The sequence below is a fragment of the Heterodontus francisci genome, chromosome 26, assembly GCF_036365525.1.
Source record: "Heterodontus francisci isolate sHetFra1 chromosome 26, sHetFra1.hap1, whole genome shotgun sequence".
NCBI classification, from domain to species: Eukaryota; Metazoa; Chordata; class Chondrichthyes; order Heterodontiformes; family Heterodontidae; genus Heterodontus; species Heterodontus francisci.
Window position 1 is genome coordinate 53013589 of NC_090396.1, and position 22381 is coordinate 53035969.

The following is a 22381-nucleotide window of genomic DNA, read 5'->3' on the forward strand; positions in this document are numbered from 1 at the left end:
AGGCATAGAAAGGCCAGTGGGATACTTTTCCAAAAAGCTACATCAACACCAAAAGCGATACTCAACCATGGAAAAAGAAACCCTGGGCTTACTACTAGCTCTTACACATTTTGAAGTATATGTATGCCGTGACTACAGAGAGACACTGGTATATACAGATCACTCCGCGTGATATCAAGACATGACTGAAGGTACTGGATACTGCAAAGGCTATGGGACCTGACAGTATTCCGGCAATAGTACTGAAGACCTATGCTCCAGAACTTGTCGCACCCCTAGCCAAGCTGTTCCAGTACAGCTACAACACTGGCATCTACCCTGCAATGTGGAAAATTGCCCAGATATATCCTGTACACAAAAAGCAGGACAAGTCCAACCCAGCCAATTACTGCCCCATCAGCCTACTCTCTATCATCAGTAAAGTGATGGAAGGTGTCATCAACAGTGCCATCAAGGGCACTTGCTTTGCAATAACCTGCTCAGTGATGCTCAGTTTGTGTTCTGCCAGGGCCACTCAGCTCCTGACCTCATCACAGCCTTGGTTCAAACATGGACAAAAGAGCTGAACTCAAGAAGTGAGATGAGAGTGACTGCCCTTGATATCAAGGCAGTATTTGACTGAGTATGGCATCAAGGAGCCCTAACAAAACTGAGGTCAATGGGAATCAGGGGGAAAACCCTCCGCTGGCTGGAGTCATACCTAACACAAAGGAAGATGGTTGTAGTTGTTGGATGTCAATCATCTGAGCTCCAGGACATCACTGCAGGAGTTCCTCAGAGTAGTGTCCTAGGCCCAACCATCTTCAGCTGCTTCATCAATGACCTTCCTTCAATCATAAGGTCAAAAGTGGGGATGTTCGCTGATGATTGTACAATGTTCAGCACCATTCATGACTCCTCAGATACTGAAGCAGTCCGTGTAGAAATGCAGCAAGACCTGGACAGTATTCAGGCTTGGGCTCATAAGTGGCAAGTAACATTCATGCCACACAAGTGCCAGGCAATGACCACCTCCAACAAGAGAGAATCTCGCAATCTCCCCTTGACATTCAATGGCTTTGCCATTGCTGAATCTCCCACTATCAACATCCTAGGGGCTACCATTGACCAGAAACTGAACTGGAGTAGCCATATAAATACCGTGGCTACAAGAGCAGGTCAGAGGCTAGGAATCCTGCGGCGAGTAACTCACCTCCTGACTCCCCAAAGTCTGTCCACCATCTACAAGACACAAGTCAGGAGTGTGATGGAATACTCTCCACTTGCCTGGATGAGTGCAGCTCCAACAACACTCAAGAAGCTCGACACCATCCAGGACAAAGTAGCCCGCTTGATTGGCACCCCATCGACAAACATTCACTCCCTCCACCACCGACGCACAGTGGCAGCTATGTGTACCATCTACAAGATGCACAGCAGCAATGCACCAAGTCTCCTTAGACAGCACCTTCCAAACCCACGACCTCTACCAACTAGAAGGATAAGGGCAGCAAATGCATGGAAACACCACCATCTGCAAGTTCCCCTCCAAGTCGCACACCATCCTGACTTGGAACTATAACGCAGTTCCTTCACTGTCGCTGGGTCAAAATCCTGGAACTCCCTTCCTAACAGCACTGTGGGTTTACCTACCCCAAATGGACTGCAGCGGTTCAAGAAGGCAGCTCACCACCACCTTCTCAAGGGCAATTAGGGATGGGCAATAAGTGCTGGCCTGGCCAGCGATGCCCACATCCCATGCATGAATAAAACAAAATAACCCCCTCGTCTTTGTGGGAAAAATTCAAAAACCAGAATGCTGGACTGTTTCGATTGAGATTACTATTGCAACCCTATCACTTAAAGATTATCCACATTGCGGGAGAAAATAATGTATTTGCTGATGCTTTGTCGAAAATTTAACTTTGCTTTGAGTTATCGGAGTACAAAGATGGTACGAAGCAGAACTGTGTTGGTTACAGGTAAAGAGTGAATGAGTGTGTAAATGTGTTTTAATATTTTCATCTTTTTTCCCATTCTTTGTAAAGAAGCACATTAAAAAATGGTGTTTCATTCCTCCAAGGATGGAGGTGTTATGAAATTGGTTCCATTTTAAAATATTTTTTGAGGACTTGTGTTTTGGAATTGTGGAGATGGATTCATTTGGGACTGTAGTGATTCCATTGATGCTGGTCTTTACTTTTTTTTTAAAAAGGTAATTGAAAGGACTTGAGCTTTCTGTTTAAAAATAACATTTACTGGATGTCACATGTCTTCAGCTAAGTAAACAGCAGGTGTTTTCTCGCTATGGGAGTTGTTTACAGAGAAGTGACATGTCAAGATTTATGGTGATCAAGAATTGGTTTCATTTTGAATACTGTTTTGAGTCAGTTGGAAGTCAGTCTGCTAAGATAGAAGATCAGTTCACCTTTTCTCCACCTCCCTGAGCAACCCTGTGAATTGAGTGTGATAGCTAAAACCTTTGATGCCACATTTTTCCTGGCAAGCCTGCCTGATTAATCCATGACGGTGCCTGAAAAGAACAGCTCCAGAAAGATCTCAGTGCGGCTGTCTACGTGTATTTGGGATGCTAGAATAAAGGGACAACTGATATCATTCCAAATCTTCTCCTTTCCCTTCAAGATTTAACAAGTATTTGGCCAAAGTATTCTTTTTTGTAAAAAGATCTCTGCAGCGAAAATTTCTTTATTTTTCTTTTAACTGGTGTGTGTGTGTATGCTGGGTATTTAGAAGGGAAAATATATATATATTTACTGTCATATTTCAAACTGTTAAGACTTATCTATCCAGCCATAGCCTGAGAATCATCTGCAATGGCTTCTCTTCCTGCTCCCACATCAATATCTCTGGTGATCCCAAAGGATCTATCCTTGGCCCCCACCTATTTCTCATCTACATGGTGCCCCTCACTGACATCATCTTAAATGCACAGTGTTATTTATTTATTTTTTATTTAGAGATACATCACTGAAACAGGCCCTTCGGCCCACTGAGTCTGTGCCGACCAACAACCACCCATTTATACTAACCCTTTGAACGAACAGATTTTAAACGTAAGACAGCATTTTCATTAGGCAGCCACTTAATTAATCTAGTGCATTAGGAGAATAAGGTTACATGTTAACATTATACAGCAACTACTTGGGATTGTACCAGAATTCAATTTAATCCAGTCATATTTACCATTTAAAGAAATATCACCTCATTTGATATCCTGCAAGGTACACATCCTATTCATAACAGAACTAATATGTGTTATATTGGAACTTTCTGGCCAGTTCTTCTGACCAGGATTCAGAATCCACCTGCTCTGAGAACTTTGATCTCAATGTACTTTTGTATTGTACATTAGGATTCCAGGAGAGCAGCATTGGTGATGAGACCCAGTTGATCTCTGAGTTCTAACTCTTTTTTTTAAACCTTGTAACATGGCACTAGTGATTGTGGCCTATTTGGAAGGCCAATAGGGAAGAAGTGCTTGTTTTCCACACTTCAGCCTGCCACCCAACAATATAAAAGAGGCAAAGTCTATATTTTCCACACTTTCTAGGACCAAATGTTTCTCTGGTCCTGAGAGCAGCTGTCTGACTACTTCACTCCCATCATCAAAAGCACATTTATCAGAATAAAAATACCTTCAGAAGTGACGACTTAGTACTGATTGCAGTGTATTTCCTTAATTCTCATGTAATAATCATCACTTGGATGTAATCATATTTAAATCTGCGTTCAATCAAGGAGCCCAACACCACAACGGCTGCATCTCGTGGTAACCCATTTGGTCTGATTGTGGCACTATCCGATCAGGGAATTGCTAGAGGAGAACTTTTCTGGGATGATGGAGACAGTCTGCTGAGTTATGAAAATGGTGATTATACTGAAATTATCTTCCTAGCAAAAAATGTAAGTATGACTGATTTCAAACACTTCATTATTTGTGCTGTCTAAGCTTTAAACACATCCATGTCTTTCTCTGGAGAACAGTCTATTGGCTACAATCTCTCAATCAAGGAATTTCGAATGAATTGCTGAAATTGGAGACATGTTGTCGAAGCTTTTCATCTTGCACTCATCAGGACAATACGCAAGAACAACCAATGTAAGGGAAAACAACACTTGTACTACATGAGAAGAGAGCGCTAATTGGCAAGTGAACTCACTGGTAGAGACGTTGCCATGGAGAATGCACCAGTTTGCGGTAACTGACAGTTAACTGCCAAGCTTTGAAATTTAAACCAGGCAGTTGACTCTGAGGAATGAACCAGCGAATGGCTGTCACATATGACTGCAAACAGAAAGAACATGTACACACATTGTGCCTGTTTCAGCTGAACAAAATAAGCGATAGCCATTCGCTGGTTCATTCCTCAGGGCAATGCCTTGACCAATGAGAGTCAAGCTGCCTGGTTTAAATTTCAAACAAAGCTTGGCAGTTAACTGTCAGTCATCATAAACTGGTGCATTCTCCATGGCAACGCCTCTACCAATCAGAGTTCACTTGCCAACCAATCAGCATTCTCTTCTCGTGCAGTATAAGTTGTTGTTTTCCCTTACATTGGTTATTCTTGCGTATTGTCCTGAAGAGTGCAGGACGAGAAGCTTCGACAACATGTCTCTATTTTCAGCAATTCTCAAGTTCTGTACTACCAAACGACTATTTGAATTTCTAATGCTTTGTTTACACATGAAACATTAAACCCATTAGGAAGCAAGATTGAGTTGCCAGTGGCAACCAGAACAAAAGCTGACTGAACTATTACAATACAAAATACTGCAGATGCTGGAAATCTGAAATAAAAACAAATGCTGGAAATAGCAGATCTAGTAGCATCTGTGGAGAAAGAAACAGTTAACTTTGTAGCTTGATGGTGTTTGGAACCAAATGACGTTTCCTGCCAGTAGCCCTGCATCATGTGCTGTGTGATCATTAAGAAAAATCAACAGCAGCCAGAAAAATCCAAATGACTTTGTTCCTTTTTCAGTTGAGAGGCTGGGCGCTATGATGATAGGAGATTCCTTAGGGAATCCTAAGGAAGAAACTGGTTTAAATGAATGCAAAACTCCCAGTTAAAGCCAATCTTACAGACTTCCCTAACTTGTAATCAAACAGGTATTTTCTGGAGATTTCCTTTTGCAATATTATATTGAAGCTCATTTTGGATTTTTTAATAGAAAGGTTAGAGAATGATTGACATAAAATGCAAAAATGTTCCAAAGTAGTAGTATTGTGTTAATTAAATATTTTTATTGGATTACATTGCTCCCTATTTATGCACTGTTACAGCTTGAGAAATTGGCATATGCAATGAAGACATTCGATTGTGTGTAGTACCTTTTCTAGTTGTATTTCCCCCCACAGAATGTGCTGATCAGTGAGATAATCCATTTGAACAGCCAGATAGATGGCCTGAAACTGGGCAGCGTCTTGGTGTTTGGAGTTCTATCTCCCCCACAGAAAGTTTCTGTTAATGGATTCTGGATCTCCGACTTCTCCTACAGGATAGACACAAAGGTGAGGACATTAGGCTCTGTCTAGATAGCATTTTAAACATCTCGGCAAATAAAATACATTTTCAGATTGAAAAAGGTTTGGGTATATTTCTCATCCTGTTAAATTTGTTTTCTCCTGAAGATGTTAACTCCTTGTTGATGTGTACAGTTTCATGGGTTCTGGAACTTTATAGTATATTACCCAAGTCCCCGTCCTTCTATGTGTGACCTAAGACATTGAATTTTGAACGACTATATGCTCATGGAGGAATCACTGTTGAGCTTGACTTCACCCTATGCAGGGATTGATGGATAGCGATCCAGAGTGAGAATCATGGTCAATTACAGTTACCCAACTTTGAGTTGTAGCTGTACTCTGGCTTGGCTGAGATGAGCTAACTTGGCTAAAGGAGGGTATGGGAAGGTAAATCTGATATCTGCATTGTCTGATTTGTCTCCTTCAGTGCCTTAGCTGAGCTATTGGAGGACGTTGAATTCAATTTTCTAATGCATCATGCCAAATCTACAAAACAAATTTCAAATTGTCCGTTATAATCAAAAATACAGGAAGATTTGGTGTTTGTATTCATGTCGTATATCTGATTTTTCTTTTTCCTTTCAGGTGTTGACTTTACAGAACCTCTCTCTTCTAATGGGAGAACAGTTTACAATTACTTGGTTCTGAACAAAGTGAAGCAGATTCTGCTTCTACGAACAAGATCTCCACAACAGAATGGATGATACTTGTAAACCAGTGGTAAAATCTAGCAAAAGTTAAAAGAACGATATTTACAATTGGATTGCGATTATTAGATTGACAAAAATTGTTGCAATCATTTGAAATGGAATTTAATAAGAATGATACAGAGAGAATCCTTTGTGCTTGAGCAGAATTCTGATTGAATCTGTTTAGACATTTTTTATGGAGCTGAAAAGGGCAGGACCCTCTTTTGAGATCTGTGACTACTATAAGGTACCCAGTGGACTATTACAAATATGTGGAAACATACACCCTGTTGGCTCTCTTCAGCATTCTCATTGTTTGGTCTATCCTGTGCCACAACTGTTTTCACTGGTGTCTCTTGCACAGTCAAAAGGATTTCTGTCTGTTTTTGCCCACTCAACTGTGGATTCCCTGAATGACTTGGGAAAATGTCAGTAGATTTGTGGTATTTGATTTTTTAAAATTTCTTTATGACAGCATTATAATTTTGCTAACTACTGCTGTGTGCTTATGTTTATCTTGATTTCTGAACCTCAGGAATATTGCACAGCAGTGATTATGAAAAGGAATTAACAGGAATTGATCTTCCATATTCAGTTGGGTCTATTTTTCTTAAAGCAGGGAGATTGGTGACAGCCATATAAATCAAATTTACAGGTGTTTTTGCCAGGTTCTACTAGGGGAATTATTTATTAAAATCAATGCTGGTGTTTTTTTCATTTGGAGCTGTGCAGTTAATAGAGCATTACATTGAAGTTTCAGTATTCTTAATTGACTGAAGGAGGCATTTGTTTTAGATTATTTACCTTTTCAAGAAATAATTTTTTTAATGTCATTATAACAAGTCAATAACGTCCAACTACATAACAGTAACTACTCTTAAAAGTAATCTATTTGCTAAATTTGGGATATTTCTGGGAGACTATTTAAGTGAAAATTCCTTCTGTCAGTGTTTTTTGAGAAATATATAAAGTCGATGGTAGAGGTCACAGATTTAAAAGAATTGGCAAAAAAGCCATGGAGCATATTAGAATTTTTTTACTTAGCAAGTTATGATGATCTGGAATGCAATGCTTGAAAGGGTGGTGGAAGCAGTGGTAAATTTCAAAAGGAAATTGGATCTCTGCTTAAAAAGCAAATTTGCGGGGAGAGGGATTACTTGGTGGCTCTTTCAGGAAGCCGACACAGACACAGTGGGCGGCGCAGTGGTTAGCACCGCAGCGTCACAGCTTCAGCAACCCGGGTCCAATTCTGGGTACTGCCTGTGTGGAGTTTGAAAGTTCTCCCTGTGACCGCGTGGGTTTTCGCCGGGTGCTCCGGTTTCCTCCCACAGCCAAAGACTTGCAGGTTGATAGGTAAATTGGCCATTATAAATTGCCCCTAGTGTAGGTGGTAGGGGAATATAGGGAAGGTGGGGATGTGGTAGGAATATGGGATTAGTGTAGGATTAGTATAAATGGGTGGTTGATGGTCGGCACAGACTCAGTGGGCCGAAGGGCCTGTTTCCGTGCTGTATCTCTAAATAAAATTTTTTTTTTTTTAAAGTGGGCTGAATGGCCTCCTCCTACGTTGTATGATCCTATGCTGACAGTACAATCTGAGCATTTTGACGCTGGGCACAACCACTCTTCAGTTCTGAATGAAAGAATCTGTATTCCATAATGCACTACTATTGAGTTTTTATTAATTATCTTTCTTTGGTGAGGGGTCGATTGGCTAGACGGCTAGAGTGTGATACAGAAAGACGCCAACAGTGCAAGTTCACTCCCCGTATTGGCTGTGGTAGTTCATGGAAGCCTGCCTGCTCGCCTTGTGGCATGCTTGCAAAGTGGTGACCCTCAAACTATACATTACCAACTGTGTCTCTAATGGGCAGAGATGCCTATGGTCCTTTGGGACTACTTCTCTTCTTTGGCCTCCTTGTCTCGAGAGACAATGGGTAAGCGCCTAGAGGTGGTCAGTGGTTTGTGAAGCAGTGCCTGGAGTGACTATAAAGGCCAATTCTAGAGTGACAGACTCTTCCACAGGTGCTGCAGACAAAATTGGTTGTCGTGGCTGTTGCACAGTTGGCTCTCCCCTTGCACTTCTGTCTTTTTTCCTGCCAACTGCTAAGTCTCTTCGACTCGCCAGACTTTAGCGCCGCCTTTATGGCTGCCCGCCAGCTCTGGCGATCACTGGCAACTGACTCCCACGACTTGTGATCAATGTCACAGAACTTTATGTCGTGTTTGCAGAAGTCTTTAAAGTGGAGACATGGACGGCCGGTGGGTCTGATACCAGTGACTAGCTCGCTGTACAATGTGTCCTTGGGGATCCTGCCATCTTCCATGCGGCTCACATGGCCAAGCCATCTCAAGCGCCGCTGGCTCAGTAGGGTGTATATGCTGGGGATGTTGGCCGCCTCAAGGACTTCTGTGTTGGAGATATGGTCCTGCCACCTGATGCCAAGGATTCTCCGGAGGCAGCGAAGATGGAACGAATTGAGACGTCGCTCTTGGCTGACCTATGTTGTCCAGGCCTCGCTGCTGTAGAGCAAGGTACTGAGGACACAGGCTTGATACACTCAGACTTTTGTGTTCCGTGTCAGTGCGCCATTTCCCTCCACTCTCTTGGCCAGTCTGGACATAGCAGTGGAAGCCTTACCCATGCGCTTGTTGATTTCTGCATCGAGAGACAGGTTACTGGTGATAGTTGAGCCTAGGTAGGTGAACTCTTGAACCACTTCCAGAGCGTGGTCACCGATATTGATGGATGGAGCATTTCTGACATCCTGTCCCATGATGTTCTTTGGGACTATGGCTAGAACAACAACAATCTTCTCTTTGAGAGCAAAATACATTCATTATTGGTGCATACAGAAGATACATTCGCACATTTAGGGCTGTTTGTGAACACTTGGGATCTGCACATCATTTGAGGAGGGGTGAGTGTTGAAGTAATTCATTGAATTCCATAGGTTTGGCAAAGCCAGGATGATATTCTCAGCACCTTTAAACAAGGTTTTGAAGGAAAAGGAAGACTGTCTCTTCTATATTACAGGGGAGGTAGGAAGCATTATTGTAGTTTTTGAGATTTCTTGATCAGCACCCAGATTTGAAAACATACGAACATACGGATTAGGAGCAGGAGTCGGCCACTCGGCCCCTCAAGCCTGCTCTGCCATTCAGTAAGTTCATGGCTGAACTGATTACTCCACATTCCCACCTACCCCTGATAACCTTTCACCCCCTTGCTTATCAAGAATCTATCTACCTCTGTCTTAAAAATATTCAAAGACTCTGCTTCCACCGCCTTTTGAGGAAGAGAGTTCCAAAGACTCTCGACCCTCTGTGAGAAAAAATTCTCCTCATCGCTTTCTTAAATGGGTGATGACTTATATTTAAACAGCGACCCCTGGTTCTAGATTCTCCGACAAGGGGAAACATCCTTTCCACATCCACCCTGTCAAGACCTCTCAGGATCTTGTATGTTTCAATCGAATCGCCCCTTACTCTTCTAAATTCCAGTGGATACAAGCCTAGCCTGTCCAAACTTTCCTCATAAGCCAGCCTGCCCAATCCAGGTATTAGTCTTGTAAACCTTCTCTGAACTGCTTCCAACGCATTTACATCTTTAAATAAGGAGACCAATACTGTACACAATACTCCAGATGTGGTCCCACCAAATGCCCTGTATAGCTGAAGCATAACCTTCCTACTTTTGTATTCAATTCCCCTCGCGATAAACAATAGCATTCTATTAGCTTTCCTAATTACGTGCTGTACCTGCATACTAACCTTTTGCGATTCATGCTCTAGGACACCCAGATCCCTCTGCATCTCAGACCTCTGCAGTCTCTCACCCTTTAGATAATATGCTTTTTTATTCTTCCTGCCAAAATGGACAATTTCACATTTTTCCACATTATGCTGCATTTGCCAGGTCTTTGCCCACTCACATAACCTATCTATATCCCTTTGTAGCCTCTTAATGTCCTCTTCACAACTTACTTTCCTACCTACCTTTGTGTAATCAGCAAATTTAGCAACCATACCTTTGGTCCCTTCATCTAAGTCATTTATATAAATTGTAAAAAGTTGAGGCCCCACACAGATCCCTGTGGAAAAGGGTAATGATATCTGTTTACTATAGAGCTGCTTCCTGACTGAGTTTATGGTCCATATTAGCAGAAAGGGGCTCCATGGTGAGTTCCAATCTAGAATAGCAGGAGAGCATGAGATGAATAATAAAGTAGCATCTTTGCTTTGCCTAAGCTACATTGTGAGGGGGAAAGTATTTTACATTAAAGAAGCTTACCGTACAATCCTTTCCCATAAATCACTATATATATATATATGAAAGCTGTTGCAAATCTTTAATGGCACAACAAAAACTTCTGACATAGCTTTACCATAAGTGCTTGCTCAAAACTTAATGTAAATACAATGGACTATGAGAGACTTGCTTTATTGGTGAATTCTGACCATTACACTATGAAAATAAAAATGTATTTTAATATTGGAAGAGGTTCTTAAGATTGCACGAACAATGAAATGTTTTTTGTCTTGTATTTCTTTTTAAATAAATATGAAATACAATGCTGGCTCCGTTCTTTCATTCAGAAATTCTATGAATCAGTCAATGTCAGATGCATTGTTACCCTTCTGTAGTAGCAGTTTGGCTGCATCGTCTTATAATCCATCTCTTTTCAACCTATCTGCGCAGCCTTTGACACTGTTGACCACACCATCCTCCTCCATAGGCTCTCCATCGTCAACCAGATGGGTGGAACTCCACTCACCTCCTTCTGTTCTTTCAAGTCATAGGCAGAACATCATCTGCAGTAGCTTCTCTTCGCACTTCCAAAACATTTCCTCTAATGTTCCCCCAAGAACCTGTTCTTGCTTCCCTACTGTTTTTCATCTACATGCTGCCCCTCAGCAACATCATCTGAAAGCACAATATTAGTTTCCACATTTTTGTGAAAGTGCTTCCATTTTTTAAATCATTTTTGAGGATTCATTTAAAAATTGTGGAAATGGATTCATTTGAAAGACTGAAGAGATTCCATGCATGTTGGACTTTGTTTTTTTTTTAAGGTCACTGGAAGGACTTGAGATTGTGTTTAAAACAACCCTTTACTGGATGTCACATGCCTTAAGCTAAATAAACAGCAAGAACCTTGGTAACTAGAGGAGTTCTTTACAGAGAAGTGACATGCCAAGATTTATGGTGGTCAAGCGTTGGTTTCGTTTTGGATATTGTTTTGAGTCAGTTGGGGGTCAGCCTGCTAAGAGATAAGCCACCAGCTCATTATTTTCCACCTCTTTAAGGAACCTGAGAATCCAGTGAGGGGACTGGACAAATTGATGCCGTATTTCTCCTGGAAAGCCTGCCAGATTAATCCTCAATGTCGCCTGAAAAGAACTGCTCCACAAAGACTAACCAGTTTTGAGCAAAATTAACTAGCCTACCATTAGGTTACATTTAAACAACTGAATAGGTGAATTAACACTTGCCAAATCATCAAGGAAAACACCAGAGAACAAGTCATGCACTGAGCACTATTTATTGGTTACAAATCACAAGTTGGGTACATGATCACTTAATAGACATACGCAAATGTAATCAGATACGTAGCAGCTATGTAGCAAATTATTAATGGATAGTTACGCTTACATAGGCAATTCAGTGCACCACTGTGAAACTTAGCTAATGCTATCAGTGCTGAATATTAACAATAGCAGTGACCAGATAAATTGACAGCTTTCAATAGCCAGTCTATTCAGAGCTTACATGACCTCATCCACATGAGTGAGGTGGTTAGATTCATCCCCTTTTTTTCCTTCTGATGCAAGTATTAGCTTCTGGAGTGTTGAGTCAGTTACAGACCAGTTATCTGTTTCAATTGGATCTTCAGTTCCAACTGACCCCACCTTACATACGAGTGACAATATCTAAACTGGCTTTCCTCTCACCTTTCTCAATTTCAGACTACTTGCAATTAATTGACCCTTAGACTGCATATAATAGTTAATGAAGCCACAATTTAACTCCTTAAAAATAGAGGCACGTAGAAACAAATGAAAATTGAAAAGATGGTTTTGTCTTGTGTTGAGCTGAAAGAAGTTTTGACTTATCCAGGGTGGGCAACATCATCTCTGGAGTTCATGGTAGCAGCAGAGAAGTAAAGATAGGTGTCAACAGATAGGTAGGAACTGTTCATTTGAATGTGCCTTTGGGTAATGTTGCCAAGGGTAGAATGTAATGATAAAGTGAGGGGGTCAAAGATGGAAATGATCACACAGATATGGGGAAAGAAACTAGCTGAGTAAACATATAGCTACACTGGACAGATGGGAATGGAACCGCAAGACAGCAATGAAGCAGAGCAGAGTGCTCAACACCGTCAAAGGTGACAGCTTAAGGAAGAGCAGCAAACAGCTACAGTTGCACAGGAATGTCTTTGACATTGACCAAGGCAGATAAATTGAAGGAATTTTGGAAGAGGTGAGCATGTAGTTTGGTGTCAGAAAGGATAGGTTGGAGATGTAGCAGTAATTTAATAAAGCTAGCAAGTTATGTGAGTGGCAAGTGCACAACTCCAGTCAAGAATTAGGCACTGCTTTTGTGCTGAGCATGAGATTAATGAATTAATCTTTGTATTTTTTGACTACCAGACTGCATGGTAAACCGTGGATTGTCCAAGCCCCACCTGCGGCCAAAGTTCAGGATGGGTAGGAGGGAAACAATGTGATCATTTCCAGAAAAATGGTAACATTGGTTTCAGTCAAAGAGAGGTTTTATAATTGGAATATGAGAGAGAATAGGGGAATGTGAAAGAGTGACAGGAGAAGGAATTAGATACAATCCAGGTTTCAAAGTGCTAGAAACAGCCTGTCAAAAATCTGATGGGCTTAAATTCAACAATATTTGCTTGTGTACTTGTAAATACATGAGAATATTTTTTGTCAGTATACATATCTTTTTCTTGAACTTTGAAAAGTTGGCCACTTCTGGTGTTTGATCTTTCTAATTAAGGTAGGTTTTAAGGATCGTCTTAAAGGAGGAGAGGCGCAGAGGTTTAGGGAGAGCATTCCAATGTTTAGGGCCTAGATAGTTGGAGGCTCAGCTACTAATGGTGTGCCCAAGGAATATTATGTATGAATTGCCCAAAGTGTATCCTCTGAGCCACTCAGAGCAATAACCCAGGAGATCTGCTAGCATTTTGCAATACATATAAAATATGGGAATGTACAATATTAGATTTTTCTTAATTTCCAATTCTATATTGTTTCCAAAACTGATTGATGCTTCAGCAACAGCAAATTATTATCGACCATATTTGTGATCTAAATCTCTGTTTCCATCTCTCATTGACATACTTTTCCTGGTTTTCCAACAATGCCACAGCTTCTCAGTGGGCCATGCTGATTTTTCAATGGTACTACCTCCCCCAATTTGAATAAACTACGAGAACTTGAAAAAATAGTCCTGCAGTACATTTCAGTAAAAGTGTACATCCATGCAGGCAGCAGTGTTTAAAGAGCTGCAGCTTTCCACTAAAGGGAAAGTAATTGTGACAGAAAAGTTGACTAATTGTTCACAATCATACAGTGGAAACATGTCAATATTCCTCCTGAATGTCCTGCTGCAGAAGGTACATCAAATGACAGTATGCCTATTTGGTGCTAAATGCCAACTTGCAGTAAGAAACATAGTCAAGCTGCAATGGTGGTTGTCCAACAGAGTCTATGCATTCACCCAGATTACTCATAACTGAGTCCAAAAGAGGAAAATGTATGCTGGTATCAGGAAGAAGGCAAAGGTAATGACTTAGTTATGTCCGCATGTCTTGTCGGGTTCATTAACCATGGCACAAACCTAAGGCTGCTGACAATGTTTATTCACCAGGGTGATGCCAGGAATGTGGGACTATATGAGATACTGGGACTATTTCAACTGCAACAAAAAAGGCTAAAAGGAAATTTAACAGAAGTTTTTAAATTGTTCCAGTTCCGAAGAAAGGTCACTGACCCGAAACGTTAACTCTGCTTCTCTTTCCACAGATGCTGCCAGACCTGCTGAGGGATCCAGCATTTCTTGTTTTTATTTTTAAATTGTAGTTTGTAGAGTGGCTCGGTAGCACCACTGCTGACTGAGCTGGCTGAGTCCTAAAGGACATAACTGCTAGACTGGGTCTGCGGCAGATTGTGAACATAGGAGCAGGAGTAGGCCATTCAACCCATTGAGCCTGCTCTGCCATTCAATACGATCATGGCTGATCATCCACTTCAATGCCTTTTTCCCACACTATCTCCATATCCCCTTATGTCATTTGTATTTAGAAATCTGTCAATCTCTGCTTTAAACATACTCAATGACCGAGCTTCCACAGCCCTCAGGGGTAGAGAATTCCAAAGATTCACAACCCTCCGAGTAAAGAAATTTCTCCTCATCTCTGTCCTAAGTGGCTTCCCCCTTATTTTGAAATTGTGTCCCCTGGTTCTAGACTCCCCAACCAGGGGAAACATCTTCGCTGCATCTACCCTGTCTATCCCTATAAGTATTTTGTAGGTTTCAATGAGATCACCTCTCATTCTTCGAAACTCTAGCGAATACAGGCCCAGTTTCCCCAATCTCTCTTCATCGGACAGTCCCGCAATCCCCCATGGGAACAAGTCTGGTGGATCTTTGCTGCACTCCCTCTATGGCAATAATATCCTTCCTAAGGTAAGGGGACCAAAACTGCACACAGTACTCCAGGTGCTGTCTAACCAAGGTTCTATACAATTGAAGCAAGACTTCCTACTCTTGTACTCAAATCCTCTTGCGATAAAGGCTAACGTACCATTAGACTTCTTAATTGCTTGCTGCACCTGCATGTTCGCTTTCAGTGACTTATTGACAAGGACACCCAAGTCCCTTTGTACATCTACACTTTCTAATCTCTTACCATTTAAGAAATACTCTGCACATCTGTTCCTGCAACGAAAGTGGATAACCTCAGATTTTTCCACATTATATTCCATCTGCCATATTCTTGCCCACTCACTAAGTCTTTCCAAATCCCCTTGAAGCCACTTTGCACCTTTCTCACAACACACATTCCCTCCTAGTTTTGTGTCAACCGCACACTTGGAAATACTACATTTGGTCCCCACATCCAAATCATTGATATATGTTGTGAACAGCTGGGGCCCAAGCACTGATCCCTGTGCTACCCCACTAGTCACAGCCTGCCACCGTGAGAATGACCTGTTTATTCTTACTCTCTGCTTTCTGCCTGTTAACCAATCCTTAATCCATGCCAGTATATTACCTCCTATTCCATGTGCTTTAATTTTGCTAACCAACCTCCTGTGGGGGAATTTATCAAAGGCGTTTTGAAAATCCAAGTATAGCATCCTCAAAAAACTCCAACAGGTTCGTCAAATGTGATTTCCCATTCATAAATCCATGTTGACTATGCCCAATCAGATCATTATTATTCGTGTTCATTTATCACATCCTTTAGAATAGATTCTAGCATTTTCCCAATGACTGCTATAAGGCTAACAGGTCTGTAGTTCCCTGTTTTCTCTCTGCCTCCCTTCTTAAATAGTGGGGTGACATTTGCAACCTTCCAATCTGCAGGAACCGCTCCAGAATCTGTAGAATTTTGGAAGATGATCACCAATGCATCCACTGTCTCCATAGCTACCTCTTCCAAGACTCTGGGATGTAGAATTTCAGGTCCTGGGGACTTATCAATCTTCAGCCCCATTAATTTCTCCAATACAACCTTCTTACTAATACTAATTTCCTTCAATTCCTCATTCCTCCTAATCCCTTGGATCTCTAATTTTGGGAGATTTCTTGTATCTTCCTCAGTGAAGACAGTCACAAAGTAATCATTTAGCTTCTTGCCATTTCTCTATTCCCCATTATAAATTCTACTGACTCTGCCTGTAATGGACCCACATTTGTCTTCGCCAAACGTTTCCTTTTTGCGTACCTATGGAAGCTTTGGCAGTCCATTTTTATATTTTTTGCTAGCTTACATTCACATTCTATTCTCCCTTTAGAGTCATAGAGTCGTACAGCACAAAAACAGGCCCTTCGGCCCACTGCATCCATGCCAACCATAATGCCTATCTATACTAATCCCACCTGTCTGCATTAATTCCATATCCCTCTATTCCTTGCTCATTCAAGTACCTGTCCAGCTGCCTCTTAAATGTTGCTCCTGTTCCTGCCTCCACCACCTCCTCAGGTAGCTCATTCCAGATGCCCACTATTCTTTGTGTGAAAAATTTACCCCTTTGATCCCCTTTAAACCTCCTCCTTCTCACCTTAAATCTATGCCCTCTAGTTTTAGTCACCCCTACCATGGGAAACAGTTCTTTATCAGTTTCTTCGTCCTCCTTTGCTATATTCTAAAATCCTCCCAATCCTCAGGTGAGGGAACCAACAAGATGGAAAATATACTTGACCTTGTCCTCACCAATCTGCCTGCCACAGATGCATCTGTCCATGACAGCATTGGTAGGAATGACCACCGCACAGTCCTTGTGGAGACAAAGTCCCATCTTCACATTGAGGATACCCTCCATTGTGTTGTGTGGCACTACCACCATGCTAAATGAGATTGATTTTGAGCAGATCTAGCAATGCAAAACTGGGCATTCATGAGGTGCTGTAGGCCATCAGCAGCAGAGGAATTGTACACAACCACAATCTGTAACCTCATGTCCCCCACTCTAACATTACCATCAAGCCGGGGGGATTAAACCTGGTTCAATAAAGAGTGCAGGAGGGCATGCCAGGAGCAGCACATCAGTGCAAAAGATAGCGCTGAAGCATTTGCAACAATCATCAGCCAGAATTGCCAAGTGGATGACCCATCTCGGCCTCCTCCTGAAGTCCCCAGCATCATAGATGCCAGTCTTCAGCCAATTCGATTCACTCTGCGTGATATCAAGAAACAGCTGAAGGCATTGGATACTGCAAAGGCTATGAGCTTTGACAACATTCCGTCAATAGTACTGAAGACCTGTGCTCCAGAACTTGCCGCGCCCCTAGCCAAGCTGTTCCAGTACAGCTACAACACTGGCATCTACCCGGCAATGTGGAAAGTTGCCCAGGTATGTCCTGCACACAAAAAGCAGATCAAGTCCAATCCGGCCAATTACCACCCCATCAGTCTATACTCAGTCATCAGTAAAGTGATGGAAGGTTTCATCAACAGTGCTATCAAGCAGCACTTGCTCAGCAATAACCTGCTCACTGATGCTTAGTTTGGGTTCCGTCAGCTCCTGACCTCATCACAGCCTTGGTTCAAACACGGACAAAAGAGCTGAACTCAAGAGGTGAGGTGAGAGTGACTGCCCTTGACATCAAGGCAGCATTTGACTGAGTATGGCATCAAGCAGCCCTAGCAAAACTGGAGTCAATGGGAATCAGGTGGAAAACTCTCCACCGGTTGGAGTCATACCTAGCGCAAAGGAAGATTTTTCTGGTTGTTGGAGGTCAATCATCTCAGCTCTAGACATCACTGTGGGAGTTCCTCAGGTTAGTGTCCTAGGCCCAACCATCTTCAGCTGCTGCATCAATGTCCTTCCTTCAATCATAAGGTCAGAAGTGGGGATGTTCACTGATGATTGCACAATGTTCAGCACCATTCGCGACTCCTTGGATACTGAAACAGTCCGTGTAGAAGTGCAGCAAGACCTGATAAATGGCAAGTAACATTCACGCCACACAAGTGCCAGGCAATGACCATCTCCAACAAGAGAGAATCTAACCATCTCCCCTTGACATTCAATGGCATTGCGACCACTGAATCCCCAGTATCAACATCCTGGGGCTTACTATTGACCAGAAACTGAACTGGAGTAACCATTTAAATACCATGGCTACAAGAGTAGGTCAGAAGCTAGGAATTCTGTGGTGCATTACTCACCTCCTGACTCCCCAAAGCCTGTCCACCATCTACAAGGCACAAATCAGGAGTGTATTGGAATACCCTTCACTTGACTGGATGGGTGGAGCTCCAACAACACTCAAGAAGCTTGACATCATCCAGGACAAAGCAGCCTGCTTGATTAGCACCGCATCCACAAATATTCACTCCCTCCACCATTGACACACAGTGACAGCAGTGTATACCATCTACAAGATGCACTGCAGCAACGCACCAAGGCTCCTTAGACAGCACCTTCCAAACCCGCGACCTCTGCCATCGAGAAGGGCAAGGATGGCAGATGCATGGGAACACCACCACTTGCACGTTCCCCTCCAAGTCACACACCATCCTGACTTGGAACTATATTGCCGTTCCTTCACTGTCGCTGGGTCAAAATCCTGGAACTCCCTTCCTGACAGCACTGTGGGTGTACCTACCCCACATGGACTGTAGCGGTTCAAAGCAGCTCACCACCACCTTCTCAAGGGCAATTCTAAAAAATTCAGAGGGGCTGGGGGGAGGGCGGTGCGGCAGGAATAAGTAAAGCCAATTTCTTCTGGCTGGTGTTACGACTGAGGCTGGCGGAGTGCACTTCTCCACGGGTCACAACATATATTTAAATGTTTTACCCAGTTACCGATATGGCCAATTATATACTTTATTTTTGTTTCAGAATAAAATCCACCAACCAGGTTTCTTTAATAAACAACAAAATTATAAAACAAGACTTATTCAATCAAGATGCAAAGCAATAACCCGTAGCTTGAAATATGAAAGTTCCCTTCTAAATTAACCCAACACTCACACACACCAGTTAAAAAAAAATAAAGAAGTTTTCTCTGCAGTGATCTCTTTACAAAAAGATTAAAAAATACTTTGGCCAAATACTTGTTCATTCTTGAAGGAAAAAAGGATATGATATGTGATAAAAGCAAAATACTACGGATGCTGGAAATCTGAAATAAAAACAAGAAACGCTGGAAATACTCAGCAGGTCGGGCAGCATATGTGGAGAGAGAAGCAGAGTTAACGTTTCAGGTTAGTGGCGCTTCTTCAGAACTGGCAGATATAAGAAATGTAAAAGATTTTAAGCAAGTGAACAAGGTAAAAGAGACAAACGAAAATCCCGTCGGAGAGAAGAGCAGACCTTCTTCAAGATATGTGATATTCTCCGCTGGCCCTTTTAGTCTGCCATCCGGATACTCATAGATGGCTGCCATTGGAATCTTTTTATGGACCAGTTCTCTTCAGGCAACATTGAGGATTAGTCTGGCAGGCTTTTCAGGAGAAATGTGGCATCAATTTCTCCAGTCCACACAATGGATTCATAGGGTTTCTCAAAGAGGTGAAAAAGGATGAGCTGGTGGCTTCTCTCTTAGCAGGCTTACCCCAGCTGACTCAAAACAATATCCAAAATGAAACCAACTCTTGACGACTATAAATCTTGACATGCCACTTCTCTGTAAACAACTCCCCTAGTCATCAAGCCTCCTGCTGTTTACTTAGCTTAAGACATGTGATATCCAGTAAGGGTTTGTTTTTAAAGAAAATCTCAAATCCTTCCAGTGACTTTTTTTAAACAAAACAAAGTCCAGCACCTATGGAATCTCTTCAGTCTTTCAAATGAATCCATTCACACAATTTTTAAAACACTAGTCCTCAAAAAATATTTTTTAAATAAAAGCACTTTCATTAACACCTCCATCCTTGGAGGAATGAAACACCATTTTTAAATGTGTTTCCTTACAAAGAGTGGAAAAAGAACAGATGAAAAAATATGAAAACACATTTACACATTCATTCTCATTCACTCTTTACCTGTAACTCATACAGTTATGCCCTGTACCATCTTTGTTTCAGATAACTCAAAGCAAGGTTAAATTTGAGACAGTGCATCAGCAGTTATATTATTTTTCTCCACAATATGGATAATCTTTAAGTGATAGGGCTGCAATAGCAAACTCCATTGAAGTAGTTTGGCATTCTAAATTTTGAATTTTTTCCACAAAAACTTGGGGGGTTATGATCAGTATATCGCAGTGTCTTACTGTAGTCATGGCAGACATATACTGCAAAATGTTTAAGAGCTAGTAGTAAGTCCAGGGTTTCTTTTTCCATGGTTGAGTTTCTCTTTTGGTGTTGATTTAACTTTTTGTAAAAGTATCCCACTGGCCTTTCTATGACTGATTCACTTTCTTGTAACAGGACTGCACTGACCCCCAGTCACTAGCATCAATTGCTACCTTGAAGGGCTTAGTGAATTTGGGGCAGCCAACAATGGTTCATTGATCAAAATGGCTTTCAGCCTCTCAAAAGATGCTTGGCACTCTTCTGACCACACTACCTTGGTTTTCTTTTTTTGTAGCATTCGTCAGTGGAGCAGCTAAAGCACTAAAATTTGGTACACACTTGCGGTAGAAACCAGACATCCACAAAAACCTCATGATTTCTTGTTTAGTCTTAGGGGGCAGGGAACCCCATCAATGCTTGTACTTTTGCTGTTCTTGGCAACACTTGTCCTTGCCCTGCTATATACCCTAGGTAGGCTACCCTTGCTTTTACAAATTCAATTTTGGCAAGGTTTATCACCAAAACAACTGACTGTAATTTTCTAAATAGAGCTTCTAGTTGTTCCAAGTGGTCCTTGCAGGTGTCACTGTATACCAGCACATCATCAAGGTAAACCACTCAGTTAGTGACACGGGCTACTATTTGGTTCATTAGTCTCTGAGACATAGCTGGGGTAATTTTTAGCCTAAATGGCATCACTCGGCATTGGAAAAGACCATTTGGTGTGACAAAGGCTGATATTTTTTAGCTCGCAGTGTTAAAGGAGCCTGCTGGTATCCCTTTAACAAATCTATTTTGGCACGAAACATGGGATTGCCAACTTTGTCAATACAGTCTTCCAAGCGAGGAATTAGCTGGAGTCTGCCTTTGTTACTGCATTAACCTTTCTGTAGTCTGTGCAAAATCTAGTTGAACCATCAGGTTTAGGCATTAACACCACTGGGAACTCCAGCTACTTTGACTGGATTCAATTAGGTAGTTTTCCAACATGTATTGGATTTCTGCTTTCATCTGGGCCTGTTTCTCTGGACGTAATCAATAAGGAATAAAAACAAAAAATGCTGGAAATACTCAGCAGGTCTGGCAGCATCTGATGAAGGGTCATTGACCTGAAACGTTAACTCTGCTTCTCTCACACAGATGCTGCCAGACCTGCTGAATATTTCCAGCATTTCTTGTTTTTATTTCAGATTTCCAGCATCTACAGTATTTTGCCTTTATTTTAGTAAATAATAAGGATGCTGTTTTATAGGAGAGGATTCTCCTACATCCACATCATATATGGCTAAGATTGTACATCCTGGTTTATCCCTACAGACTCCTTTAAATGCTGTGAGTAGCCTTGTTAGATCTTCTCATTGTTCTGCATCAAAATATGAAAGTATAGTGTCTACTCTCCCTAACAATTCAGTATTAACTAACCAGATAGTAGGAGGTTCAATTTGAGAATTGTCTAGGCCTCCTTCTGCCTCATCCTCACTCTCCCTTTCAGCTTTAACTGTCCCTACTACCTGACATACCTGTTATTGCTATCCTCCTCCCGGCAATGATATTGTTTCAACATATTGATGCGACACAGCCGATTCTTTTACCAATCCTTTTGACTATATCTTCCACTAAACCATGCTTTCAGTGGTTCACCTTGTAAAGGCAATCATACCAACACCTCATCCCCTGGTTGAAATGTTCGGGTCTTGGCATGCTTGTCTACCCATTTCTTCATGGTTGTTTGAGAAGCTTTCAGGTGTTCCTGAGCCACTTTGCAAGCTCTTGTGAGCCACTCCCAGAACACTGATACATAATCTAACATGGAAGATTCATCCCTCTGTTATAAAAACTTTTCTTTGATTAGTTTTAGAGGACCTCTTATCTCATATCCATAAACTAATTCAAAAGGACTAATACTGGTAGACTCATTAGGTGAATCCCTAGTGGCAAACCAAAAAAATTCCAGCCCTTTATCCCAATCATGGGGATATTCATGACAATATGCCCTGATCATCGTTTTGAGGGTCTGATGGTACCATTCTAAAGCCCCTTGTGTCTGTGGGTGGTATGCTGAGGGCTTTAACTGTGTTATACCCAGATTACTCATAACGTCGTGAACAATTTTAGACATAAATTGGAACCTTGATCCGACTGAATCTCGATCGGTAATCCATATCAAGTGA

General features: G+C 41.7%; 1 protein-coding gene across 2 annotated transcripts in view; it reads left to right on the plus strand.

Annotated features, from left to right (window-relative positions):
- LOC137384346 (lysosomal alpha-glucosidase-like) overlaps window positions 1–10791 on the plus strand; it is a 67115-nt gene extending 56324 nt beyond the window's left edge. For both annotated transcript variants that reach the window (XM_068058237.1, XM_068058238.1), the window contains exons 18-20: window positions 3739–3903; window positions 5360–5512; window positions 6113–10791. In XM_068058237.1, coding sequence (XP_067914338.1) covers window positions 3739–3903; window positions 5360–5512; window positions 6113–6175 — 381 coding nt within the window. In that variant the 3' untranslated portion in view covers window positions 6176–10791. The remainder of the gene's footprint in view (window positions 1–3738; window positions 3904–5359; window positions 5513–6112) is intronic.
- Window positions 10792–22381: the final 11590 nt, after the last annotated feature.